The 24,201-nt window shown below is 41.5% G+C and overlaps 1 protein-coding gene across 4 annotated transcripts in view; it reads left to right on the top strand.

Moving 5' to 3' along the window:
• ATRN (attractin) overlaps positions 1-24,201 on the top strand; it is a 180,252-nt gene that overhangs the window by 140,152 nt on the left and 15,899 nt on the right. For 2 of the 4 annotated variants that reach the window (XM_005568453.5, XM_074004867.1), the window contains exons 25-26: positions 7,805-7,866; positions 22,822-22,900. In XM_005568453.5, the coding sequence (XP_005568510.2) occupies positions 7,805-7,866; positions 22,822-22,900 (141 nt within the window). Of the gene's footprint in view, positions 1-7,804; positions 7,867-11,693; positions 12,213-17,138; positions 17,536-22,821; positions 22,901-24,201 lie in introns of those variants that run through there. The other 2 variants (XM_005568455.5, XM_005568454.5) reach the window with 2 other exon arrangements.

The following is a 24,201-nucleotide window of genomic DNA, read 5'->3' as shown; positions in this document are numbered from 1 at the left end:
AGTCAGGGAGTCCAGGTGGAATTCTTGTGTAGAAACCCAGGGAAGGGGACCATCTGATGACACACATCCCATAGCAACTTCCTTTCCTCCTCTTCACCTCCACAGCGGAGTGTCTGTTTTCGCCATACAAAGATTCCTTAATGGCAAGGACTGTATTTTATACCTCAGTGTCCTCAATGTCCTGTGCTAATCAGTTGGAGATACTCCCTAAATGTATGCCATATGAGTATATAATTGTTAGTAAGAGGGCTTTATGGTAGGTACCAGAACTTTTTCTTTTTTACAACTTTTATGACTTTTATAAAGGAGCCAACACCTTTTTCTGATATTGTCAGAACAATTGCTGACCAGTGCTGTGGGCTGGCTGAGGTTGGAAACCAAGAATTTGTTATCTTAGTCTATGCAGCGTGGAGTTAGAAGATTGGATTGTTCTTGGTTAGAATTTTGTCCAGAGAGTTAGAAGGTAAAAGAAAAGGGAGGGCTGAGGACATAAACATCCAAATTTTACAAAGCAGATAGTTAAGTGCTCCTGTCTATATTGAAATAGTAAAGAGGGAAATGATTGGAGATCTGGGATATGCTTCAAAATAATATGATCATAGGGAAAGTAAGTGGAGTGCGGATGAAACAAGGTTGACCATGAGCTGATAATTTACTGAAACAGGATGATGAGCACGTGAGGTTCATTATAGTGCTCTTTCTACTTTTTAAAAAGTTTAAGATTTTCCAAAATGAAAAAGAAGCTGGGCATGGTAGCTTATGCCTGTAATCCCAGCACTTTGAGAGCCTGAGACAGAAGGATCACTTGAACCCAGGAGTTTGAGACCAGCCTGGGCAATATAGTGAGACCCCCATCCCTACTAAAAAAGAAAAAAATTACACAATGAAAAAAAAAAAATACAGGTGGTAGAAGAAGAAATAAAGATATGAGTATATGATTTGGCCTCCTAAAGACAACTCCAGGAACATGCCTCTGCTGGGCAGGCGTGCAGCATAGTGCACCCTGGAGCTGAAGTTCTGTTCGCCTTTACAGGAAGCACACTGCATTGTACGGGGGTTTTACCAGTTACCGGTAGGCAGTCTCTAAAACACTCAGGGGTCAGGGGCAAAACTCCCTCTCCCTCAACCCAGCCCACCTGCCTTGGTGAAAATGAAAAACGGAGCTTCCCAGCAAGCCTCCTGCCTTCACCCCCACGCACAGGTGCATTAGGGTTTGAGGGCTTCTCCCTGTGGGGCCCTGGAAGCTGCCCTTCAGTGGGCTATGGCTGCATTGTCTCCTGATCTTGTAGCTGTGTGTGGGTAACAGGCACATCGTCTCCCCATATCCCAGAGAGTTATGTCCATTTCCTGTCTGTAGTGGCATCTTTCCATCACTGTCACCCTCAGGATAATGGCACAGGAACTAACAGAGGCACTAAGAGCAGTGATATATACTGGAGGGAGGGGGGCAGGGCCGATGACCAAAATCACCTTCTGTTTCAGTAAGAAGTTGGTTAAAATGATGCCTAAAATGGATAGATCAGGAACTAATAAAAACATTAATGATAAAAAGGCAACTCCCAGAAGAACTGAAAAGTAACCTAGTTAAAGATGGGGGCCCCTGGAGCGAAGCCTTCAGAAGAGCAGAGGAGGAGCAGGGAACATTGCTTCATGACTAGCCTTTCAGTACCATTTGATATTTCAACTATGTATGTAGTTCTCTAATGATTTCTAAATTGTTAATGAGTGTGATAGAATAGAAATTCTGGAGAATGGTAAAAAGGAATTGCTAGGAGAAAATTAGAGAAAGAAAGCATAGAGCAGTATTGAGGTGGGAGGTTGGGAGCAGACAAATGGTGAGTGTTCGTTTGCATGGCAGGAATGAGTGGCTGAATAGTATTAACTAGCCATGGGGCTCTGACCAGAGCTTGGGTATACAGTTTCTGTGCCAGCACAAACCAGCATTAGGTGTGTGGTGTGTGAGGCCAGGTGATGGTCATATGGATGTGGTCCAGAGCTGTGGTCTTGACATAGAGTTCCATATATGAACTTTGGTGGTGGTGGTTTTGTTTCATTTTTAAGAAAAAAGAAAGAGTTGTTTTATGTCACAGCAAAACTCAAGGAGGTGACAGCACAAGACCCAGGTTAGAATATACTCAGCCAGGGCTCACAGAATCTTCCATCCTTTGCAAAGCCAAGGCCTGAGTAGAAAGGCTGTTGGCTTATAGGGCTAAGCTCTTATGGGAGGAATCAGTCCTCTTCTGGCTTCCGGCCTTGCAGTGTCCAGAAAGGAAAGATTGGCATGGTCAGACCAGGAGCCCCGTGGCAGCCATGGGCACTTAGGCTCTCTCTGGTTCTGATGTGAGCGGTGGACACTCACGAGGTCTTCAGTGTCTGCAGACACTGGCCTCAGGGAGAGTAGAGGAGCACATGGGCTCATTCTGGGCTGGGCTCTCACCCTTGGTGAAGCCACTGGTCTGCAGGGGTCCATGGGAGCCTGCGGAGATTCTGCCCAGTGCATACATACCTTGCGTTTTCTCAGACCCTGACAGATGCTGCCTTGAAGCAGAAAGACTTCACCTCACAGGGTGGCCAACTGTCCTTTCTCTTCCTCTCCCTGTCTTGCGTGCTTATAATAATGGATAGACAGACATCTCCACGGTAGGAATAATACAGCCCTTCTGCAGTCCATGGTTCCGCAGCATATGGTCAGTAGAGTTAGATGAGTGCTACATAAAGTGTAATTAGTTCTGCACCACAGGGTCTTACCTTCCTAAAAGGAAACTCTGGTATTGACTTAGAAATGCCAGTTTTATCCTTCTGACCAGAATCCAAGTCCTGACTGAGGCCAGAGGCAAATGAGAGGTCCTTTCTTCTCTCTTTTCAAATTTTCTGATTAAGCAGTGACTTTTCCTAGTCGTTCAGTATTCATTCATTCGTCCATTTATTCAAGCTTTTGAGTACCTACTTTGTGGATGGCACATAGTAGATGCAAAAATATCACATTGTTATGTGGTAGTGGAATATAAGAAATGCCATACTTCCTTATTTTTATGGTAACCTTGGACTCAGGTTTTACCCACTGTACTTAATTAGAAATTCATTCTCAGCCTGTTTTGGCACAGACCTATTCTCTTCCCTCAGGAACATACAGAAACCTCAGGGCTGAACTGAGCTCAGAGGTTGGGGAAGGCCCCCGGTCTGATCTTCAGTCGCTGACTGCTGTGCCCGATTCCCTGGCCCCTCACTCTTGAGGGCAGCATCCTCACTCTCGTGTGGCACAGGCTTGGACATAGAATGACACTTAAGCTCCAGAGCCTCCCTAGCCTGCCACAAGGACACCTCACATTCCCAGGCACTTTCAGAATGTGAAACTTCCCCTCCATTCCCTCCCTTTCCCTGCTTCCAGGTTTCAGTCCGGCCTCTCCTTTTGTTTCAAAGCACTGTCCTGTCTTCCTTCACCCTTATCCTTCCCCATCTCCCTCCCACTCCCCAAAAGAGCCAAACTAATTATGGGGCTTTAACCTTCCAAGTAAAGGTGAGAATATTTTTTTTTCAATGCAGTTCCTGAAATGCTAAAGAAATTGTCTAGGGAAAGGAGCACAGGAGGAGTTTTGTTTTGTTTTGAGACAGTCTCGCTCTGTTGCCCAGGCTGGAGTGCAGTGGTGCGATCTTGGGTTACTGCAACCTCTCCGCCTCCTGGGTTTGAGCAATTCTTGTGCCTCAGCCCCCCAAGTAGCTGGGATCACAGGTGCACATCACCACTCCAACTAATTTTTGTATTTTTAGTAGACACAGAGTTTTGCCATGTTAGCCAAGCTGGTCTCGACCTCCTGACCTCAAGTGATCCACCCACCTCAGCCTCCCAAAGTACTGGGATTACAAGCATGAGCCACTACGTCCAGTCTGATGTTTAATAATTTCTTACTTCAGAGTTTCCTGAAGTGTGGCCTATGGAGACTAGTATCAGAATCACTTGAGGAGCTTAAAGATATAGAGATAGGGATAGGGCCTGGGATTCTGACTTTGTTGTAAGCTATCCAGAGTTTGAGAGCCGTGGCCTAGTTCTTGGAATACAAAAGTATATCTGCTCTTGTATGGGAGGTAGGGAGTTACCTTTTCATTCATTCTTCTACAACAGTAATTTAAAAGTTAGGAATCGGTATTTTCATAGACAGAAGATTGCAGGAATCCTCTTCTCAGGATATCTGTCTATACACAGCCATGGTATATGGTAAACCAAGTTTGTCCAACCCATGGCCCGCGGGCTACATGCAGCCCGGGACGGCTTTGAATGCAGCCCAACACAATTCATAAACTTTCTTAAAATATGAGGGTTTTAAAATTTTTTTTTAAGCTCATCAGCACTATCGTTAGGATTAGTATATTTTATGTGTAGCTGAAGACAATTCTTCCACAGTGGCCTAGGGAAGCCAAAAAGATTGGACACCCCTGTATAGACTGTGATTATCACACGCCCTGAGAGGGAAGCAGATCAGTGGTGAGGGAGCATAGAGGAGAGCCTGCCAGAGTTTCCAGTGGGACCAGGGGTGCTGAAAAAGAGAGGCAGTGATGTGCTGAGCCAGGAAAGACAGGGAGGACCCCCATGCACACAGGCAGGGAGGCTCTCTGGTGACCGTCTGCTGTCAGGTATAGTAGTGTAGTGAGCAGAAGCACTTTTGGCTGAAGCGCAACATTAGTGGTTGAGGAAGTGCAGGTCCATAATATCTTACCCCAAACCCTGGGGCTCACTGAGCTTCCGAGTTCAGAGTTTTTCAGAATTGATGAACACATCCGGAAGGCCCATGGGGCAGATACACCTTAGACATAGTGATGAAAGTGGAGTTGGAATTGGGTTGTGGAAGTATTAGGACGTGAATTCTAGGTTTCCTGGAGTGTGGAGTATGGTGTCTACTGTTTGGAAATGTAGAAGAATGACATTATGAGTTTTATTTATAAAATATAATTAGAATTTTTTCTTTGTATTAAAATAGATTTTTATATAGGAAATTTTCGTTACCTTCAGTATCAGAAAGGGCCCCAAATCCATTTCATCATTTCCATAATAAATTATGAAAGAAAGATTTGATTGTGATATTGTCTTTAAAAATGAAACAAAAAAGTATGGGAAAATAATTTTAGAGTTAACAAAATTTATAGTTACAATCACGAAGCAGATATGATCCTGCTTCATGAGCCAAATTCATAAAAGAAAAAAAAATCAATCAGATCTTACTGAGTTCTATGAGACAGATCATTATTTTTCTTGTTAACGTATTGGCATTTATTCAGCAAATGCTTATTAAGTGCCAATTAATGTATCAGTGGCTGCTTTAGGCACTGGAGATATATGGTCAGTGGGGATAAGGGGAAGTTTCTGTCCTCAATCCTCACAGATCTTATTTGCTATAAGTAAGCGTGCAGATACGGGCTATGAATTAAATAGAGCAAGATAAAGAGATGGGGGTGTGGCTTCAGTTGTGCACAAGGTGCCCGGAAATCAGATAGCTGCATCATGGAGTCCTTCACTTGAGACTGATTTCACAGCAGGATGTAAAAGCAACAGCCAGGAAACTCCTCAGTTTTCCCAAAGTCCTCTCTTAATCTCGTTCAGAGAATTATGAAACACTTCCTATGCCTTCATCCTTTATCCCTTCTTCAGTTGATAACTGAAGGGCTAAATCTGCCAAGTCTTCCTTTGCCATTGGTTTTGTGTGAGCAGTTCTCCAACAGCACCTCCACTAAAATCTTGTCTTTTGCAAAATTGATTTTACAGTTGGTTTGCGTTGTATGACTGTGAGTAGCGAAAGCCCAATTTATGCTTATCAAGTTTATGCTTTTTACATTGAGTAATTTTTAGTTACCTAGTGTAATTTTTAACAGCACTCCCCTTCATTTTCAGAAGTGTTCAGTTTGAAACAATAAGTTCATCACCTTATCAGTCAAAGATTGACCAACAAAGACTGACAACAGTGGGTGGGGTGTTCAGCAGAGTCTTACGAGTTTTGCCTCCTCACACAATCTTGTAACTATGGAGACTTAGATGATAAAGATTCAACATAAGAGGACCCCTTTAGAGTCTTGGGTACCAGCCATACTGGCAGCTGTTTTATATGAGGTTCTTTATGATTATAATTTGGACATGAACATGGAGTTGTCCTGCTTCAGCAAGAAATCAGGCTAATAACCATTAGCATCCAATGTGGGGAAAGGCGGGGGCTGCCCTGAGGAGTGTTGTGTGGCACATGAACACCAGATAGGTCCTCAGACAGTGCCCTTAGCATCCTGTGGTTTTTGGCATCTAGCAGGGAGTAAAAGTATCTCATGGATTCTTTACGTGTAAACACTAAGGACACACATTTTAAAAGACTGAAATCCAGACAGGGCTGGGGTGTTCTCTAATCTGTTTCCTTCTCTCTCTTTATGTGTTACAACTTGGATTCTTCATTGTTTATATAATTGTCCTCCAATTGACCTTGTTTATATAATTGTCCTCCAATCTTATTTAAAACTTTTATGTGAGGACCATGGCTCATATTCCGCAGCTTTCCTTCTCTCGAGGAGCTGGAAATGGTTATTGTGATAAATGAAGGACAAGAAAAGAAGGTGGGTTTCTGTTTATTATATGAAATTGATGTAACTTTGTATTTCCTATTATAAATGGTGGCCAGAGGGAGGACACAAAAGCTTCAAATTCCAAGCCCCATAATGTACTATGGCTTGAGTAGTGTTGGAACTTATTTGTTTATGGAATGTCAAAAAGAAAATACGGCCATCAAGAAAGCAAACAGTGGAAGTCTCTTTTCTGACCCCTGTGAATCTGGCTCTAAAAACAGTGCAAGGGTTGGGGTTGTGTGGGACTAGGAAAGCAGATCCTGGTCATTTACCTTCCTGTATTTGTCATGCAAATTGTCTGTACTGGGATTGTCACCTTGGTCAGTGATTGTTTCGTTGATAGTACCATTGTCTCTCCAAAGAGAGCTGAGTTCCCTAAAAAAAGCAGGCAAGGCACCACAACATCTGGCTAGTAGCACGTATATTGTAGGTGATAGTAAGGATGCAATTCTCGTATTTTATCAGTTCAGAGGTATGCATTTTTTCGTGGACTAATATCCCTGAAATCACGATGTGTCTTATGGTCAGTGACTTAAAAAGCATTATTATGTCATAGTTGAATTGACAGTGTTTTTCCTAAATAATACACAGAATAATGCCTTTTTCAGCCAATGTTATTTTAGAGTTGATGAAATATGTTGTATTTTTATGTTCGTGGTATGAAGACTATTAACTGTATAATAAAATTATTTAAGTTCTGATGACGTATTGTCAGATGATGTTCAATGTAGCAAAATGTGAGGCACAATTTTTTGTAAAAAGGACAATATCTTGCAGTCAGTACACACTGAGTACATAAATGTTGACAGAATGAAGAGCACAGAATGGGGCTGCCCACCTGGAGGCAGAGCCATGAATCGGTACTGAGGCAAACAAGGAGAGCTTTGTGTGGGTGGAGGCGCCGGGAGGGAGGGCCAGGCTTCATGGAGGCGTGCGAGGGTCTCCAGGGTCAAACGAAGAGAACCTCAGAACTGGTATGAAGCTCAGAGGGGGTTGCAGGAGGCCGTGCTAAAGCCTTAGCATATTGCTATGGAGCTGGCAACTAAACAAGAAAACTAAAAGGGTGAGGTACTTTTCCTTAAGTGAAAAAAGTTTCCTTAACTTCTTTAAAATGTAAACTCTGTTTTCAGCTTAACTCTTGAAATGAGAAGCCTGAATCCGTGGTGGTTTCATGACCTGCATAATCACACTATCTGTTTTTCTGTCACAGATTGCCTTCTCCCAGCACAGCAATTTTATGGACCTGGTACAGTTCTTCGTGACTTTCTTCAGGTAATTTTGCTTATACAGACTCTCTCTGTTCTTTTGATTTAGGCGCTAGATCCATTAATAAAGTATCAGCTCCTAAAAGATAAAAGAATAATCCTGTGTTTCCACCACAGATTAAATTTACTTCGTATGTGTTCCTGAAAAGTTAGATGTCAGTTACAATAATATAAACTCAGTCTAGCATGATAAAGTGAAAACATTTGTTCTGTATGTTCTGGCTTCCGGCGGGGGGCTTTGCATGTATCCTATATTAATTTTGCATGTATCCTATAGATAATTTGGCTCTTCATATGGGGAGAATTTGGGACTAAAACAACATTTAATTAATAATGGTTACTGATGTGAGCTACATATATGCTTATTCTTGTTCAAGAGATGATTCTGGTGATTATCCAAAGTTTTAAAGCTGAAAGTGATTTTTTAGTGCCCTGGGATTTTCTCTTTTATTTCCATAGATTTTTTCTTAGTTTAATTTTATCTTTATGATAATACTATGTACGAATAATTGAAAAAGACAAAAGAAGTGCTGCAGTTTTTAAAACAGAAAGCAGAAATAGCCTGCCTTGCACCTTCCCCACCCCATGTCCCGCAATTTAAATTGTTTTAGTTGTTTTTTACTTCTCTGTATTTACACTTGGTTTTTCAGTTTTCTTTTTTGATGTCCTACTGTAGAAGATGAGAATATACTGTGTTACATGGCCTCCCCTAGCATCTCCCCTCATACCACAAAAGCATACAAAAGCCCCTTCTTCTCTTTCATTTAATACCATTGTATCACAATGCATGGCTACGTCAGTGATCCCTATTTATGTTATGGCCAGAAAACTCTTATTTACAGCTGCATTGAACAGTGATTACACTACCACATTTTTTGGGTAGAAGGATCATTCTTTGCTTATCCTACATGTAGTATTTTCCATGTTTTGGTTTTTTAATTGTTTGATTTTTCTATGTGCCTACCCCTGATTTATCACTATACTCTTGCCGATGTACCTTTAGAACAGTAAAAAATAAAATAAAGTATCACTGTACTGTGACGGAACTGAGAAATTTCACAATGGTCACACACAGGAAGGTGTTCTCTTGGTTTGAATTTCTTTTGGAGTTGCCCACCCTAGAACCCTTCCGCCTCCTGCCCCCAAGTGCACTTGTTCCTGGGGCCTGCTGCCCAACTGTCATTTGGAAACTTCCTTTGCCTTCCTCCTATATTGAAGTCTTTGTTTCCCAGATCCCATGTCTTCATCTTCCTATCCATTCCCTCTTTTTACTGGAGCACATTCTGCAGATTTATGAGAAAAGATTCCTGGGAGATAACTTTACTGTGCGCTCTCCTGACTGAAAATATCTTTATTTTATCCTTACAATTTGATTGAATTTCTGGGGGCAGGTGCTATGGCTCACACCTGTATTTCTAGCACTTTGGGAGGCTGAAGTGGGTGGGTCACTTGAGCTCAGGAGTTTGAGACCAGCCTGGACAACATGGCAAAACCCTGTCTCTACAAAAAATACAAAAATTAGCTGGGTTGGTGGCACAAGTCTGTAGTTCCAGCTAATAAGGAGGCTGAGGCAGGAGAATGGCTTGAGCCTAGGAGGCGGAGGTTGCAGTGAGTGGAGATTGCACCACTGCACTCCATCCTGGGTGACAGAGTGAGACCCTGTATCCAAAAAAAAAAAAAAGTCCGACTACAGAATTCTAGGTTCAAAATCATTTTCCATTAGAATTTAGAAGACATTATACTATTTTTTCTAGCGTCCAGTATAATATTGAGAAGACTAGTGCTGTTATAATTCCCACTCTTTGTATGGGATCCGTTTTCTCTCTTTAAAAAGTATATTTAAGTATAATATAAAGTTACAGAAACATTTACAAATCCTATGTGTGTAGCTCAGTGAATTATCACAAATTGAACATGTCTAGAGTATTGGTAATATTATCTCTTGTTCACCCAGAGCACTTCAGGCTCCTTATTTCTTCTATGTCAGTTTTGGCAAGTTGTATATAGTTTTCCATCTGTTCCATTCTCTTGTTCACTCAAAACATGAGTTAATATTAACCAATACTTTAGAAGTTCCTCTTGTGTTTTCCCTCACTCATAACCCCCTGCCTCTTCCCCAAAGGTACCATTTACCTGACTTCTCAAACCATGCATTGCATTTGCTATTTTTGAAATGCATATAAATTATTATTTCTTTTTTTTGAAACTGAGTCTCTGTCTCCCAAAGTGCTGGGATTACAGGCATGAACCACCGCACTAAAAATGTATATAAATTAAATCAGAACATAAATTTTAAGACGATTTAGTTGATGAAGAAAATATTGAAAACTTGTGGGATGCAGTTAAAGTTGTACTTAGAGGTTATAGCTTTAAATCCGTGGTTCTCAATCTTAGCTGCACCTAGAATCACTTGGGGAGCTTTTGATATCCAAGCCACTTTTCAGACCATTTGACTCAGAACCTCTAGGGGTGCACTCCAAACATTTGAAAACTCTCCAGGTGATTCCAGTGTGCAACTAAGGTTGAAAATCACTGCTTTAAAAGCAATATTAGAAAAGAAAAAACATTCCTCTCAGTAACTCAGAAAACGAACTGCTAATTAAACCTAAAGAAGTAGAAGAAAGAAAAATATAAATAAGAGCAAAAATTAAATATCTAAGGGAAGAAGTACAGTACAGAGGATCTTAAAAACCGTGAATTGGATCTTTGAAAAGAGTAAGAATAATATTGACAAACCCCTGGCAAGATTAACCAGGAAAAAAGAGAGAAGGGATATGTAGCCAATGTAAGAAATAAAAAAGGGGGCATTCCTCCAAATCCCGCAGACATTTTTTTCCTCCAGAAGGATATTTGATGAACAACTTTATGTGAATGAATTTGAAAATGAAACAGATGGAATGGGACCATTAAAAGAAAAATATGCAACTTGCCAAAATTGACACAGAAGAAGTAAGAATCCTGAATAGTTCTGTATCCATTTTTAAAAACAATACTAATTTAAGTTTTGTCATAGTGAAAACTCTAGGCCCCAGCTGGCTTCACTGGTAACGTAACCTTTTTAGACCAGGTGCAGTGGCTCACGCCTATAATCCCAGCATTTTGGGAGGCTGAGGTGGGCAGATCATGAGGTCAGGAGATCGAGACCATCCTGGCTAATATGGTGAAACCCCGTCTCTACTAAAAATACAAAAAATTTAGCTGAGTGCGGTGGTGGGTGCCTGTAATCCCAGCTACTCAGGAGGCTGAGGCAGGAGAGTGGCATGAACCCGGGAGGCAGAGCTTGCAGTGAGCCGAGATCACACCACTGCACTCCAGCCTGGGCGACAGTGCAAGACTCCATCTCAAAACAGAAGGAGAATACTGTGATCATCTTAATCAACGGAGGAGATAAAGCATTTGATAAAATTTAATACCCATTCATTTTTTTAAAACTTCTTAGAAAACTAGAAAGAGAAACTTCTTGAACACTGATAAAGTCAACAGAAAACCACTTTCTTAATGGTAAAATGTTAGAAGTTTGAGTTTGGGAACAAGACAGAGATCCACTGTCACTTCTACTCAGCATTGTGCTCGAAGCTCTAACCAGTACAGTAACACAAGAAAAATAAAATGTGAGAATTGGGAAGGAAAAATCAAAATCATTATTGTGACGTGAGTGCATTTGTAGAAATTCAAAAGTATCTGCAGATAAAGTATTAGAAATAGTAAGTACAAAGTTGTTCTACTCGAGAAATGTAAAATATCAATTCTACATTGTTCAGAGACATATTCTTGGAGCTCTTATCAGTAAGGACAGATGGTGGCTTGAAAACCGTATGATTGTATTTCCTATAGAAAGCCATTAGGTGGCCCTCTACCCTCTTTACCATGAAAGAAGTTCTTTCCTGAGTGATGCTGGAAGCAGATGGCCTCCTGTCAAGATCCATGGACATCCTGACAGGCCTGTGTTTGCCTCCTGTGGGCTGATGAGATTGAGAAATAGAGTTACTGACAAATTCTTAACTTGCTGTTTTCAGTATAAAGTTCACTTGTAATTTTTTTTTTTTTTTACCTCAGTTGCTAATGCATTTTGTTCTCCAAAGTGTGAGAGATCCCTTCCTCTATTGTCTTTAATTATTTTCTGAATGATGACCTCTCCACTAAGAAGCAACTAGTTGTGTTCGTCTAATATTGGAGGAAGATAAAATAACTTAATAAACAAAAAAGATAAATGTTTGTGGTGATAGATATCCCAATTACCCTGATTGGATCATTACACATTGTATACAGGGATCAAAATATCACATGTACCCGCGAAATATGTACAACAATTATATATCAATAAAAATGTTTTTTAAAAATTTAAATAAAGGCATTCAGTATGTCTAAGGGAAAAATCAATTCTATTTCTATATTTCACCCCCAAAAAATCACATTTGTATTCCTTTGATAGATAAAATTATTCAAACTTACAGCATAATTAGATGAAGAAAGAATGACCAAGAAAAAAATGGGTCCTAGAGTGAGACAGCCCACTATCCCTCCCAGATAGTGAACATTTTGTCAAGCTACAGTGATCACTGTGGTACTGGCACAAAATGAGATTGACCAGTAGGATATAATACATAACGAAGGATCAAAGTTTAAAAGACTCCAATTGGCCTTAAGTGAGGAAAAATTAAATGAAAATACAAAGTAGATAGTAGTAAATAAGAAGCTACAAGGTCAGTACAGACTTGAAAGCCACTAGTCACATGTGGCTTGTGACCCTTGACTAAGCAACTGAATTTTCATCCTACTTAATTTTAATTAATTTAAATATAATTTAAAAACTGATATTCAGTTCATTCATTGGAACACTTGTAAGTGTGGTCACCACAACTTGGATATATGAATCTCTTCAAATGTTTTATAAAATTGAAAAACATCAAATATTTTTAATGAAAATTTAGTGTTCAAATTAAGATGGCTTAGAAGTATAAAATATGAGGTTTTGAAGGCTTAGTAGAAAATAAGAGTGTAAAATGACTCAATAATTTGTATGTTGATCACATGTTGAAATGATGTTTTACCTGTCTTGGGTTAAATAAAAATATATTATTAAAATTAATTTCATGTTTTAATGTCATAATGTTCAGAAAAAGCTGTTTTTATTGTTTACTATGATTACTATGACACTTAAAATTACATATGTGACACATTAAATTTATATTGGATAGCAATTATGTAGAGAATGCAAAGGGAAAGAATGTATAAAGACAGCACAAAAAGGTATAATAAATATGCTACACTAATCCAAATATTTTAAAGCAAAAATATTAAATCTTAAGACTTTTAAAAATAGAAAACCATCATGAAGACAAGAATTCTGATATTATACACTACCAAAAGTAATTTATATTCACCGTAAAACTTAGGTAATATAAAAATAAAGTAAAAATTCAAAATTTCCCCAAGTCACTCTCTGGAAACTACCACTGTTAACATTTTGTTGTTTCTATTTCCAAAAGTTTTTCTCTCTGTGTGTATACTGCACATAAATTGTGTTTTTTTCTGACTTCTTTGACTTATAAAATGGGCTACCTCCTTACATGTTGTTCTACAACTTGCTTTTTTACTCAGTGTTATGTGTTTTACTTCTCCCATGTGGAGATTTACCTCGTTTTTTTTAAAGCAACTTTTCCCATAGTTTGAATGTAGCATATTTTTTTAATCATTTCTTCTTTCAACTGACTCTTATTTGTCTTCAGTTTGTTTTTTTTTTTTTTTTTTGGTTTTGTTTTGTTTTTTTTATTGCATATGTCTTTGCATTTTTCTGTGAATATCTTTCTGGGATCGTTTTTTATCCTATAATGGGTGTATCAAGATGCAGAAGCACTGCCAAATGGCCCTTCACAACAATGGCATGAATTTTCACTCCTATGGCAAGAATGAGCGTGCCTGTTTCTGTTACTCTTAGCAACACTGGAAGTTGTCATTGTTTTTAATTTTGCCAGTGGTATCTTGTTTTAATTTGATTTCTTTAATTATTAGTGATGTTTACTGGTATATTATAGTTCTTGTTCATATCCTTTGCTCGTATTTCTATTGGGATGTTTGCCTTTTTTTCTTACTGAAATTTAGGAACTCTTTATATTTGTGCATGCCTGTGTGTACATGTGTGAGCATGTGTGTTTGTGTGTCTTTCTGTCTCTCTGTTCTAATCAGCTGTTTGTTTTTTAATCTCATTTATGGTATTTTTCACCAGATATATCTGTCAGTCTTTCCCTATATTTTCTTCATGGGTGTTTTATCTGTTACTGTTTTTTGTTTGTTTGTTTGTTTTTAATGTTTAGTTCCTCTTTTATCCATCTTTAATTTATCTGGGTATAGTTTTACTATTTTCTAAATTTTAGGCAAATTTAGTCTATTTGCCTCTCCATTTGAGGCAAGTGGAGTCTATCCATTTTCTAAATGGATAGACTTCCACAAACTTGTGGTGCATCAAGACAGAGTGTCACTCCCTCAGCTCCAAGGCTGCACCATCCACTAAGCCAGGAACTCACCCTCTATTGTAACCTTTCTCAGAGTATGCCGAGCTCAGCTCATTGGAGCTTCGAGGGTACTGCAGAAACCTCCCCCAACTGACACAGTGCCAGTAATGTGGAATGTTGGAAACTTGGTGAAACTCCTCCCGTTCACAAGGAAGTCTGTTCTTTCCACAGAAATGTAGATTCCAAAAGGAAACCACTGTCTATCCCGTTATCATAGAAAAATTAAAATCCTAAAATCTCCCCCCACATTTTTCTTCTGCTTAGTGCTGAACAGCACGGACTCATTGACGCCAGCCATCTCCCGTGGTTCTCCCAGGGCCAAAGAATCATCTTACGTTCCTACAAATTCGGTATTTCATGAAGCTTTGTCCTGTGACTTCCACCAAATTATGAGTCCCTTTGAAGTTGTAATTTCCTTCCTTTTTGGCTATGTGAACAGCAGGGCCTTTGAGGCAAATGGAGAGGAAAAGTGGATATATGCACCCCCAACCCCGCTGACCTGTCATATTACTCCTTCACAACCCAACATAATTGTCTACTCTGTAAAGTCTTCTGTCACATTTACCCCAGAGACCATCCCTCTTGGACTCCACTCTACTCGTGTTTGTGTTATAGCACTAATCACCCTGTAATGCAGTTATTTAACAGTCTAAATCTTAAGGGCAGCTGATCTATAGACTAACCTACAATATGACCTGCAGAGATGAACAAGGCCAATTAGAGGTCTCCCAAAAATTTAAACTGGATTATGAGAGCTTGGAGCAGTTATCCCATGACTCAGCCCTACCTACACATTAGAACCAATGGGAAGCTTAAAAGCAGCAGCAGCCTGGGCCTTACCCCTCAGAGATGCTGGTCTAATTGTTGTGGTATAGGCCCTGAATTTTAAAGGCTTTCCAGTGGTTCTGATGTTCAGCTGGCATTGAGAAACCCTGAGTTAGTTGCAAGTTATATGGAGTCAGGGACTGGGATGGTATTGCACCCATTTATGTGCAGGCTAAAGCATAGGTGGCCAGATGGGAAAGAAGACAGATATTCTGAGACTGCTGAGAGAATGTGAGCATGGCACCCACTCTTGGTACCTCCATGATCCCAGTTCCTACAGGGGCTGGCTGCTTTAGGGTTCTGAGAGATCCCCATCTTTATTCCCCCACAATCACTTATAACCACCTAAATAGGAGTTACCTGGCATTTAAATTCTACATTGTAATTACAGTATTTTACATCATAGAGGGACAGTTTTTATAAGTTTTACCATTTTGTTTTTATGTGCTTCATGCCTTCCCCTTCTTTGGGTATTTTTGTTGGGTGGAACTATGTCCTAGAGTAATTCTCTCAGAGAAATTGTTGGAAAGAATTTGATACTTGTGGGGAGCCTTTCAGTGTGAAGACTGGAGTCTTTCTGCAGTTTTGCAACGTTACCTTGTATTTCTTTGATTGTTTCCTCTCCTTTAATTCTATTTGCTTGTTCTAGAATGTTCTGTTAGATGAATGGGGGAGATTCTGCATCTTTCCTCCATATTTCTTAACTGGACTCTCACTTTCTCGTTTTCCTTTTGCTCTGAGCTCTAGGTGAGCTCCTCAGCAGTACGTTCAAGCCCATTAATTTACTCAAAGTTAGATCCATTTCTTGGAGCCCATGCAATGAGTTGTTTTATTTTACATTTTAATTCTAATATCTTTTTTCTAACAGCCTGTTTTGGTTTTATGAATGAAATTTCCTTTCATATTCCTTTGCAAGATTAATAATTTTATTTGCTTTTGGAGCCTTATTTTTTGCTGTGAATAACTGTTCCTCAGATTTGTTGTTTGGCACCTCTCTTGCATAATGTTCGTTTTTCTCAAAATGTCTGATTTTTTATTGTGTTGAGGATTCCATGTTTGCCCATGTATACTGTTTCCGTTTGCCTCAGCCTGCAGTGAGTGTGGAGCAGGGGCAGCATGTGGTGGGTTGTGCTGAACGAGAGCCCCTATCCTGCTTGGCCTCCCTGGCCCAGGGCCAGCACTCACTGCCTTACCTCCACCACTCAGCTCAGGCAGAGGAGGGGAAGACACTGTCTGGTGTGGCCACTCAGAATGCAGCTGCCCATGAACACTCTGGCAGTTTTCAGAAACCACCCTCTCCCTTGTATCCATGGGTTCTGCACTTGGAGCATCTTTTTTTACTTTTCAGCCCTCTCCAGTCAGACTGCCATCCCTATACCCCATCTGGGTTTTTTGTTGAGAGTAACTAGCATATATAACCTCCCTTATCTGTGGTTTCACTTTCCACAGTTTCAGTTACTCAGGGTCAGCTGTAGTCCAAACATTAAGTGGAAAATTCCAGAAATAATTTATAAGTTTTAAATTGTACTCCATTCTGAGTAGTGTGATGAAATGTCATGCCATCCTGCTTTGTCCCACCTGGGATAGGAATCATCCCTTGATTCAGGGTATCCATACCCCTATGCTACCCGCCTGCTAGTGTCTTGGTTATCAGATCTAAAAATCATAGTATATGTAAGGGTCAGTACTATCCATTATTTCAGGCATCCACTGGGAGGCTGGGAATGTAACCCCACAGATTAAGCAGGACACTATATTGCCAAATCCAAAGGATACTTTTTGGTTCTCCTCTTCTTGACTTCTCAGTGGTATCAACCAACTGACCGCTTTGTGAGCGAGACTCTTCCAGCCGTCTGTGACCCATGCTGCCCTACCGCTGCTTCTTGGCCTCCCTACTGTGCAGTCTTTTCTATTCAGCCTCTCACTGTTGATTTTTTCCTAGACCTTGACCCTGGCCATCTTCTCACTGTGTGTTCTCTGACTGGACTCTGCCTTCCCCATCTGCAGCACAGCATGCCCAGAAGTGACCAGTTCCATCCTTCCTCACCAGCGTTCCCCACCTCACTAACTGGCAACATGGCTCTGCTGGTTCCAAGCCACTTCTCTTGCTTTCACTCATCAGGCACTCCCTTACCAGGCCCCAGAGCTACAGCCATCAGTGCACTCTCCACCTCCATTCCCCACCCCACCAACCCTAGCATCACAGTCTCGCCTGGACCTTCAGTTGACTTTAGCCCCTCCAGAATCCACAAAAAGTCCAGAGAAGACCTTTAAAGAACATATGTCTAGCACCTTACCTTCCTGTTGTATCTAAAATAAAATTCAGCATCCTGGGTGAACTGGCCTCCACTTACTTCACATTCAGCTTGCACTCTATTCTTTCACATTTCTGCTACCAGGGGCATCTCCTATGTCCTCAAAAGCACAAGCTCTTGCCCTACACTGAGCATTTGTACATGCTTATCCCATTTTCTGGAACACTCTTCCCACTACCCTTCATTCTGTATACTTTCATGCCTTGCTTGATTTTTCCAGACAATAACAAATTCTCCAATTCTCTCTCCAGTGTCCCACAGTTCAGTTCCATTTTGACACTACCCATAGTTGAAGCAAATCCTGCAGATTAGGGGCTCAGTTCCACAAGACTGCTCCCACTTCAGACACTAAGCACACATGGGTCCCCAGGCTACCTCACTGCTACTGGGCCAACTACAAATTCAGGGCTTCTGGTGACTGCTCACTCCAAGATTTGACAATTTGTTAGAACAGCTCACAGAACTCAGAAGAGCACTATACATAGAATTACAGTCTTATTATACAGGGTACAACTCAGGAACCGCCAAATGGAAGACATGAATAGCACAAGGCATGGAGGTGGGTGAGCACAGCTCTTTCATGCCCTCTCTGGACAAGCCTCCTCCCTGCACGTGGATATGTTCATTATCCCGGAAGCTCCCCCAAGCCTCATCATTCTGAGTTTTTTTATTGAAGTTTCATTACATAGGCAGGATGGATGAAATCACTTTCTATTGGTGCCTGAACTCATCTCCAGCCCCTTTCCCCTTCCTGGAGGTTGGGGGATGGGGCTGAAAGTTCTAACCCTCTAACCACCTAGTTGGGTTTTCTGGTAACCAGCCCACATTTGAGGCTCTTTAGGCCCCTCTCCCCATGAGTCATTCATTAGCACACAAAAGACACTCATGTCTGTCTGAAAATTCTAAGGGCTAAGCTAAATTGTCTCCCCTTGTTCCTCTCTCCCGTAGAACTGTATTATTTTTCATCATGGTATTCATCACACTTTGAAGAATGTATTCATATGTTTACTTGCTTAATATCTGGGTCAGTAGACCAAGCTTCAGGGGAGCAGGGCACTGTCTCTCGTTCAGTCCCATACACACACGCCTTCAGCATCTAGTACATAATGTGGTAAGATATTTGTGGGAGGTAAACTTAGACTCTTCAGGATAAGTGCAGAGTAAGGAGGAACCATAGGCACCAACCTCTCAGGGAAAAAAGCTTGTGTCAGTGGCTTGCTTTTAAGGGGTATAGGGGTTGTATTCTAGCTCCACTTAGTAGACATCCTTAAATTCTTAGAGCATGTGTATGGAATAAGATGGCCCTGCTGCCAAGTACCAGCCCGATGAGGACCAGCCACTTCTACTGGACGTTCAGTCCCTGGACGACCAAATGGCACTATCAGAATACATGGGGGAAGTATTTTTCAGGCCCATGGCCTCTCATGTAGTAAACAAGGACAGATGGCATTTTCTTTTTTTTTTTTTTGAGACGGAGTCTGGCTCTGTCGCCCAGGCTGGAGTGCAGTGGCGCGATCTCGGCTCACTGCAAGCTCCGCCTCCCGGGTTCACGCCATTCTCCTGCCTCAGCCTCCCGAGTAGCTGGGACTACAGGCGCCCACAACCGCGCCCGGCTAACTTTTTGTATTTTTAGTAGAGACGGGGTTTCACCGTGGTCTCGATCTCCTGACCTTGTGATCCGCCCGCCTCGGCCTCCCAAAGTGCTGGGATTACAGGCGTGAGCCACCGCGCCCGGCCGACAGATGGCATTTTCATTGCTTCTCCCTTGTGGGGGTTGAAATTCTGGAAAAGAATCCGGAACTTTGGTTTTTCTAGACGATGTTTACTAACTAGTGATGATAAACTTTTAGCTAAGAATAGAGTTATTTTCATGACATGGGGAAGAAAATATTTTCCCAGAGCAAGTTAACCATGTCTAAAAGAATTTATTTAGCTTTTTTTTTTTTTTTTTTTTTTTTGAGATAGGGTCTCTGTTGCCCAGGCTGGAACACAGTGGTACAATCCCAGCCCTCTACAGCCTCAAACTCCTGGGCTGGTCTCAAGCAGTCCTCCTCACCTCAGTCTCCCAAGTAGAGCTGGGACTACAGGCATGCACCATCATGCCCAGCTAATATTTTCTTTTTTGTAGAGTTGGGTTCTCCCTATATTGCCCAGGCTGGTCTTAAACTTCTGGCCTCAAGCAATCCTCCCATCTCAGCCTCCCAAGGTGCTGGGATTACCAACGTGAGCCACTGCTCCCAGCCTGGTCCAAAAGAATTCAAAATGGAGCCTATAAGGAAAAGGGGAAAGGTATCCAGATAATCCTAAGCACTCTGAAAAATGGCTAATATATGGAAAAAGAGAATAAAAGTCGGGGGGAAATTCGATGATTCAAATGAGAAAATCAATGTAAGGTGAGTTAGAAAAAGTATTTCCAGACTCAGGGCACAGAGAAGTAAACTCTAGGTCCTGACGCAGTCTGTTGAGACCTCTTTGTGTCCTAATGAGATGCTTTTTCAGCCTCAGGAAGGAGCCTCTATAAAGAGGGAAATAAGAGACTCTCCCTTGCTTGCTGTTCTGTCACTTCTTGTAGCTGGAGCAGCAAGTAGAAAGAACTGGGTAACTGGTGTTGTCAACAGATCTGCACTGAATACAGAAGGGCCCTCTCACCCTCTCTGAGAGGGAAGCAGGCACAGACTGTATTACAGGTGGACCCAAGAGAGGCTTCTGAGTGACACCAGGGTCCTTGCCTCTCAGCAGCGGCAACAGGTTCTTGACCAACTTAGAAGCTGTTCCCGTTGGCTTCATGCTCTTCCTTGTGAATTTGCTGCCTCCTTATGTTTATCTATTAGAATAAAAATGACAAAAATCAGGATTATACACGGAAGCCAAGAAAGACCGAGAAGGTTATTCTCAGACCTCTTTACTGGTTCTTCCTGTTCTCCCCAACTTCTCATTGTTAGGGTAGCCCCAGGACATTCTCGTCTATCTGTATTCACTCTCTTGGTGACCATGGCCAGGTTTATTGCTTGAAATACCATATATATCCTGATGCTTTCCAAATGCCATGCCCAGCCCAGACCTGGCAGCCAGCCTCCAGGTTAGAATGTCTGCCCAGGATATCTCCCCGGGCTGTCCGGTAGATGTCTCAGGGTTCTGCATGTCTAAAATGGATCTCCTGATATGTCCAGATTCCAAAGTGCTTTTCACACCTCTGCTTCCACCGCCCTGGTTTGAGCCACCATCATCTCACCTAGACTGCTGTCTCCCTGATAATGCCATTGCACCCCTAATGGTCTTCTCAGCAAACATTAAATCACAACACTTCCGTTTAAAAACCTGCACTGGCTTTCTCTCCCAGTGCCCTCATAATGCCTGCAGTGCCTCACATGATCTGCCCTTCACCCTCACCCTTCTCTCTGCCTTTATCTCTGGCCTTACACACCCCACTCCAAACATGCTGGCCTCCTGAGGCTCCCCAAGCCATCCCAGGCACAGCCTTGCCTCGGGCTTTGCACTGACTGCCCCTTTTTCCAGATGCACTTTTGCAGGCGTCCATGAGCCACCTCCCATACCTTCTCCAAGTTGTTGCTCAAATGTCACCTTCTGAGAAAGAAAGGCCCAGCTACTCTGACCCTCCTGCTCTGGAGTGCCACTGGTACTCCTGAACCCCCTGCTCTTACCATCTTTTTATTTCTGTAGCACTTACCTACCTTTTGGCATGCTCTGTAATTTGCTTATTTACTTACTGTTTGTCTCCACCTGCTGGAATGTAAACTCCATGGGACAGTAGTCTTTGCTCTGTTTATCAGTGTTTTCCATGAGCCTAGAACAGGACCTGACCCAATTAAAGTATTGATTAAAAAGACAATGTAGGCCAGTCATGTGAGGCCTGTAATCTTTGCCAAAGTAGGCAGATCACTTGAGGTTAGGAGTTTGAGACCAGACTGGCCAACGTGGTGAAACCTCGTCTCCACTAAAAATACAAAAATTAGCTGGGCGTGATGGCACACACCTGTAGTCCAAGCTACTCGGGAGGCCAAAAGAGGAGAATAGAATCGCTTGAACCTGGGAGGCGGAGGTTGCAGTGAGCTGAGATCATGCCACTGCACTCCAGCCTGGGTGACAGAGCGAGACTCTGTCTCAAAAAAAAAGACAATGTAGACTGTCAGAGAGAAGAGTTGCCAGTGTCCTGATAGCAGAGAGACCCAGAGATGAAGGCTTTCCACCAAGTGACGATCCTGGGGGTTTGGAAGGCAATCCTGTTGAATTGCCTTTTGTCAGGGCACCCATTGGAGGGGTCTGCACCCTTGTACCCCTTAGGGAGGCAGTGAGCCTTGAGGGAGCCTTGAGGTAAGGGCAGTTCAGTCATCCTAGCATCTTAGAGTCCCTTTATCCAGCCAGCCCAGGAGGGCTGTGTTGGTATCAGCACTTGGGTGCACTGAGGTGCCACTCATGAAGCTGACCCCATCCTACAAACGCAGAGCTCAGCCAGCAAGAGAGTACCTTGATGACACTGGCAGAGAGCCTTACGTCTGCATGTAGCACTCTGGAAAAATACCCTGTAGCTAGCCCCTTTTACAAGTTAATGAGTAAAAATGCAGTTATAGCAGTTATCTATTTTTTTTACTTGTTAAGCTCGTTCTTCCTTTTAACTGCAAGTCAGCTATTCTCTTTGCCATCACTGTTGCTTTTCAAATCATTCCACACCTGGTTTATACATGAGAGAGCATTGAAATCCTCTGCAACTATTAAGGTCACTAGGAGTATTTTCTCTTATTATTTGTAAGAAAGTTGTTGGCTTGGGTTTGATCATTTCAAATGTGTTTTATTTAAAAATACATATTTGTAAAAATATTGAATATACACTAAAAATTATACACATTTCTTCTTCTGTTTGCCTCTTCCTTATGAAAAGTTGATTGTTACTTTAATAATTAACTTTTTCACCTTCTTATATTTTACCAGTAAATGTTTGCTAACTTGAATAAACAGCATGACTAATATTTGTTATAATTATCTTAGAATTATTTTTCTTATTTGGGATAAGCCACTGTGGGCCATTGTGATAAAGGCTGAGTGGAAGGTCAGGGCTCTCTCTGAGTACCACGTGGGAACAATACAGTCTAGAGGCCTGGCTAGGAAGCCTGGCTCTCCGAAGTTGTCTCACTCATTGCCTCCTGAGCCAGCACATTGTTGTGACAGAGCATCAGAAGGGAGCCCAGAGGTGGCATTTGGGAGCTGTTTTCACTGCCTGGCCTGTGGTGTGGGCAACGATGGGTGCTGATTCTGGGGGCTGGGATAATAACTCAGTACTTTGCTTTCTCACAGTTGTTTCCTCTCTTTGCTCCTGGTGGCTGCTGTGGTTTGGAAGATCAAACAAAGTTGTTGGGCCTCCAGACGTAGAGAGGTAAGCCTCAGTGAGTAAAGATTAAAGAATCTCTGGAAGAGGTTTTTTTCTTTATTTTTCTCTTAAGCAAGTGGGTTTTGGCTATTCAGTGATAATGGACAGACAGACATCTCCACGGCAGGAATAATGCAGCGCTTTCTGCAATCCATGGTTCCGCAGCATATGATCAGTAAACTTAGATAAGTGCTACATAAAGTGTAATTAGTTCTGCACCACAGGGTCTTACCTTCCTAAAAGGAAACTCTGGTGTTGACTTAGAAATGCCAGTTTTATCCTTCCGACCAGAACCCAAGTCCTGACTGAGGCCAGAGATCCAAGGGCTTATTAGCACAGCCCAGCCACCGTATGATTAGGCACCACCTTCACAAGAACTTTTCATGGGAGAGGGAAGTCAGCCATTTAAGCATCTCAAAAATTTTTCATTTTTCAAGGAAAGATAAATGTGTGTGTAGTCAAGTTTTCCCCTTGAATTTTATTTTTCAATAAGTCTTGATTTGTTTCCAGAGCTTCATTCCAAAAGTAGTAAGTCAAGCAAACATTTACAGTTGACAAATTTAAATACATAAACTTGGTTGAAAATTACAACATATCAAATGCCCATCAATCAATGAGTGGATAAAGAAAATGGGGGGGGTAGTGTAGTGTGTATATATATATTTATATACATTTGCAGCAACCTGGGTGGAATTGGAGACCAGTATTCTAAGTGAAGTAATTCAGGAATGGAAAATCAAACTTCATATATTCTCACTTACAAGTGGGAACTAAGCCCTGAGGATGCAAAGGCATAAGAATGATACAATGGACTTTGGGGACTCGGGGGAAAGAGTGGGAGGGGGGTGAGGGATAAAATACTACACATTGGGTACAGTGTACACTGCTCGGGTGATGGGTGCACCAGAATCTCAGAAATCACCACTAAAGAACTTATTCATATAACCAAACACCACCTGTTCCCCCAAAAACCTATTGAAATAATAAATAAATAAATAAATATTTTTTAAAAAATAACCACCATTAAAATAATTACAACATAAAAACTTTGTTTATGGCAACTTTCACTTGCATCATTACTTTGCCTTTCATTTAGTCATGCCTGTTGCATTGTTGCTAATGGAAATGCTCACCTGTATATAAGAGCTAGCCAAAGAAGCTGTCTGGGGTTTTTTTTTGGATCTGCTCATGCCTTTTTCTACATAAAAATTTATTTATAGATAAGATTTAGAAGAGAAGGGAAGTGTGTAAAATCACAGCTCACAGGCATTCAGCACTGTTTATAGGACGTTCATGTCTGAATAGGA

Source organism: Macaca fascicularis, chromosome 10, assembly GCF_037993035.2.
Source record: "Macaca fascicularis isolate 582-1 chromosome 10, T2T-MFA8v1.1".
Classification (NCBI taxonomy): domain Eukaryota; kingdom Metazoa; phylum Chordata; class Mammalia; order Primates; family Cercopithecidae; genus Macaca; species Macaca fascicularis.
The sequence above is the reverse complement of the archived record's forward strand: the minus strand, read 5'-3'. Positions and strand labels throughout refer to the sequence as shown.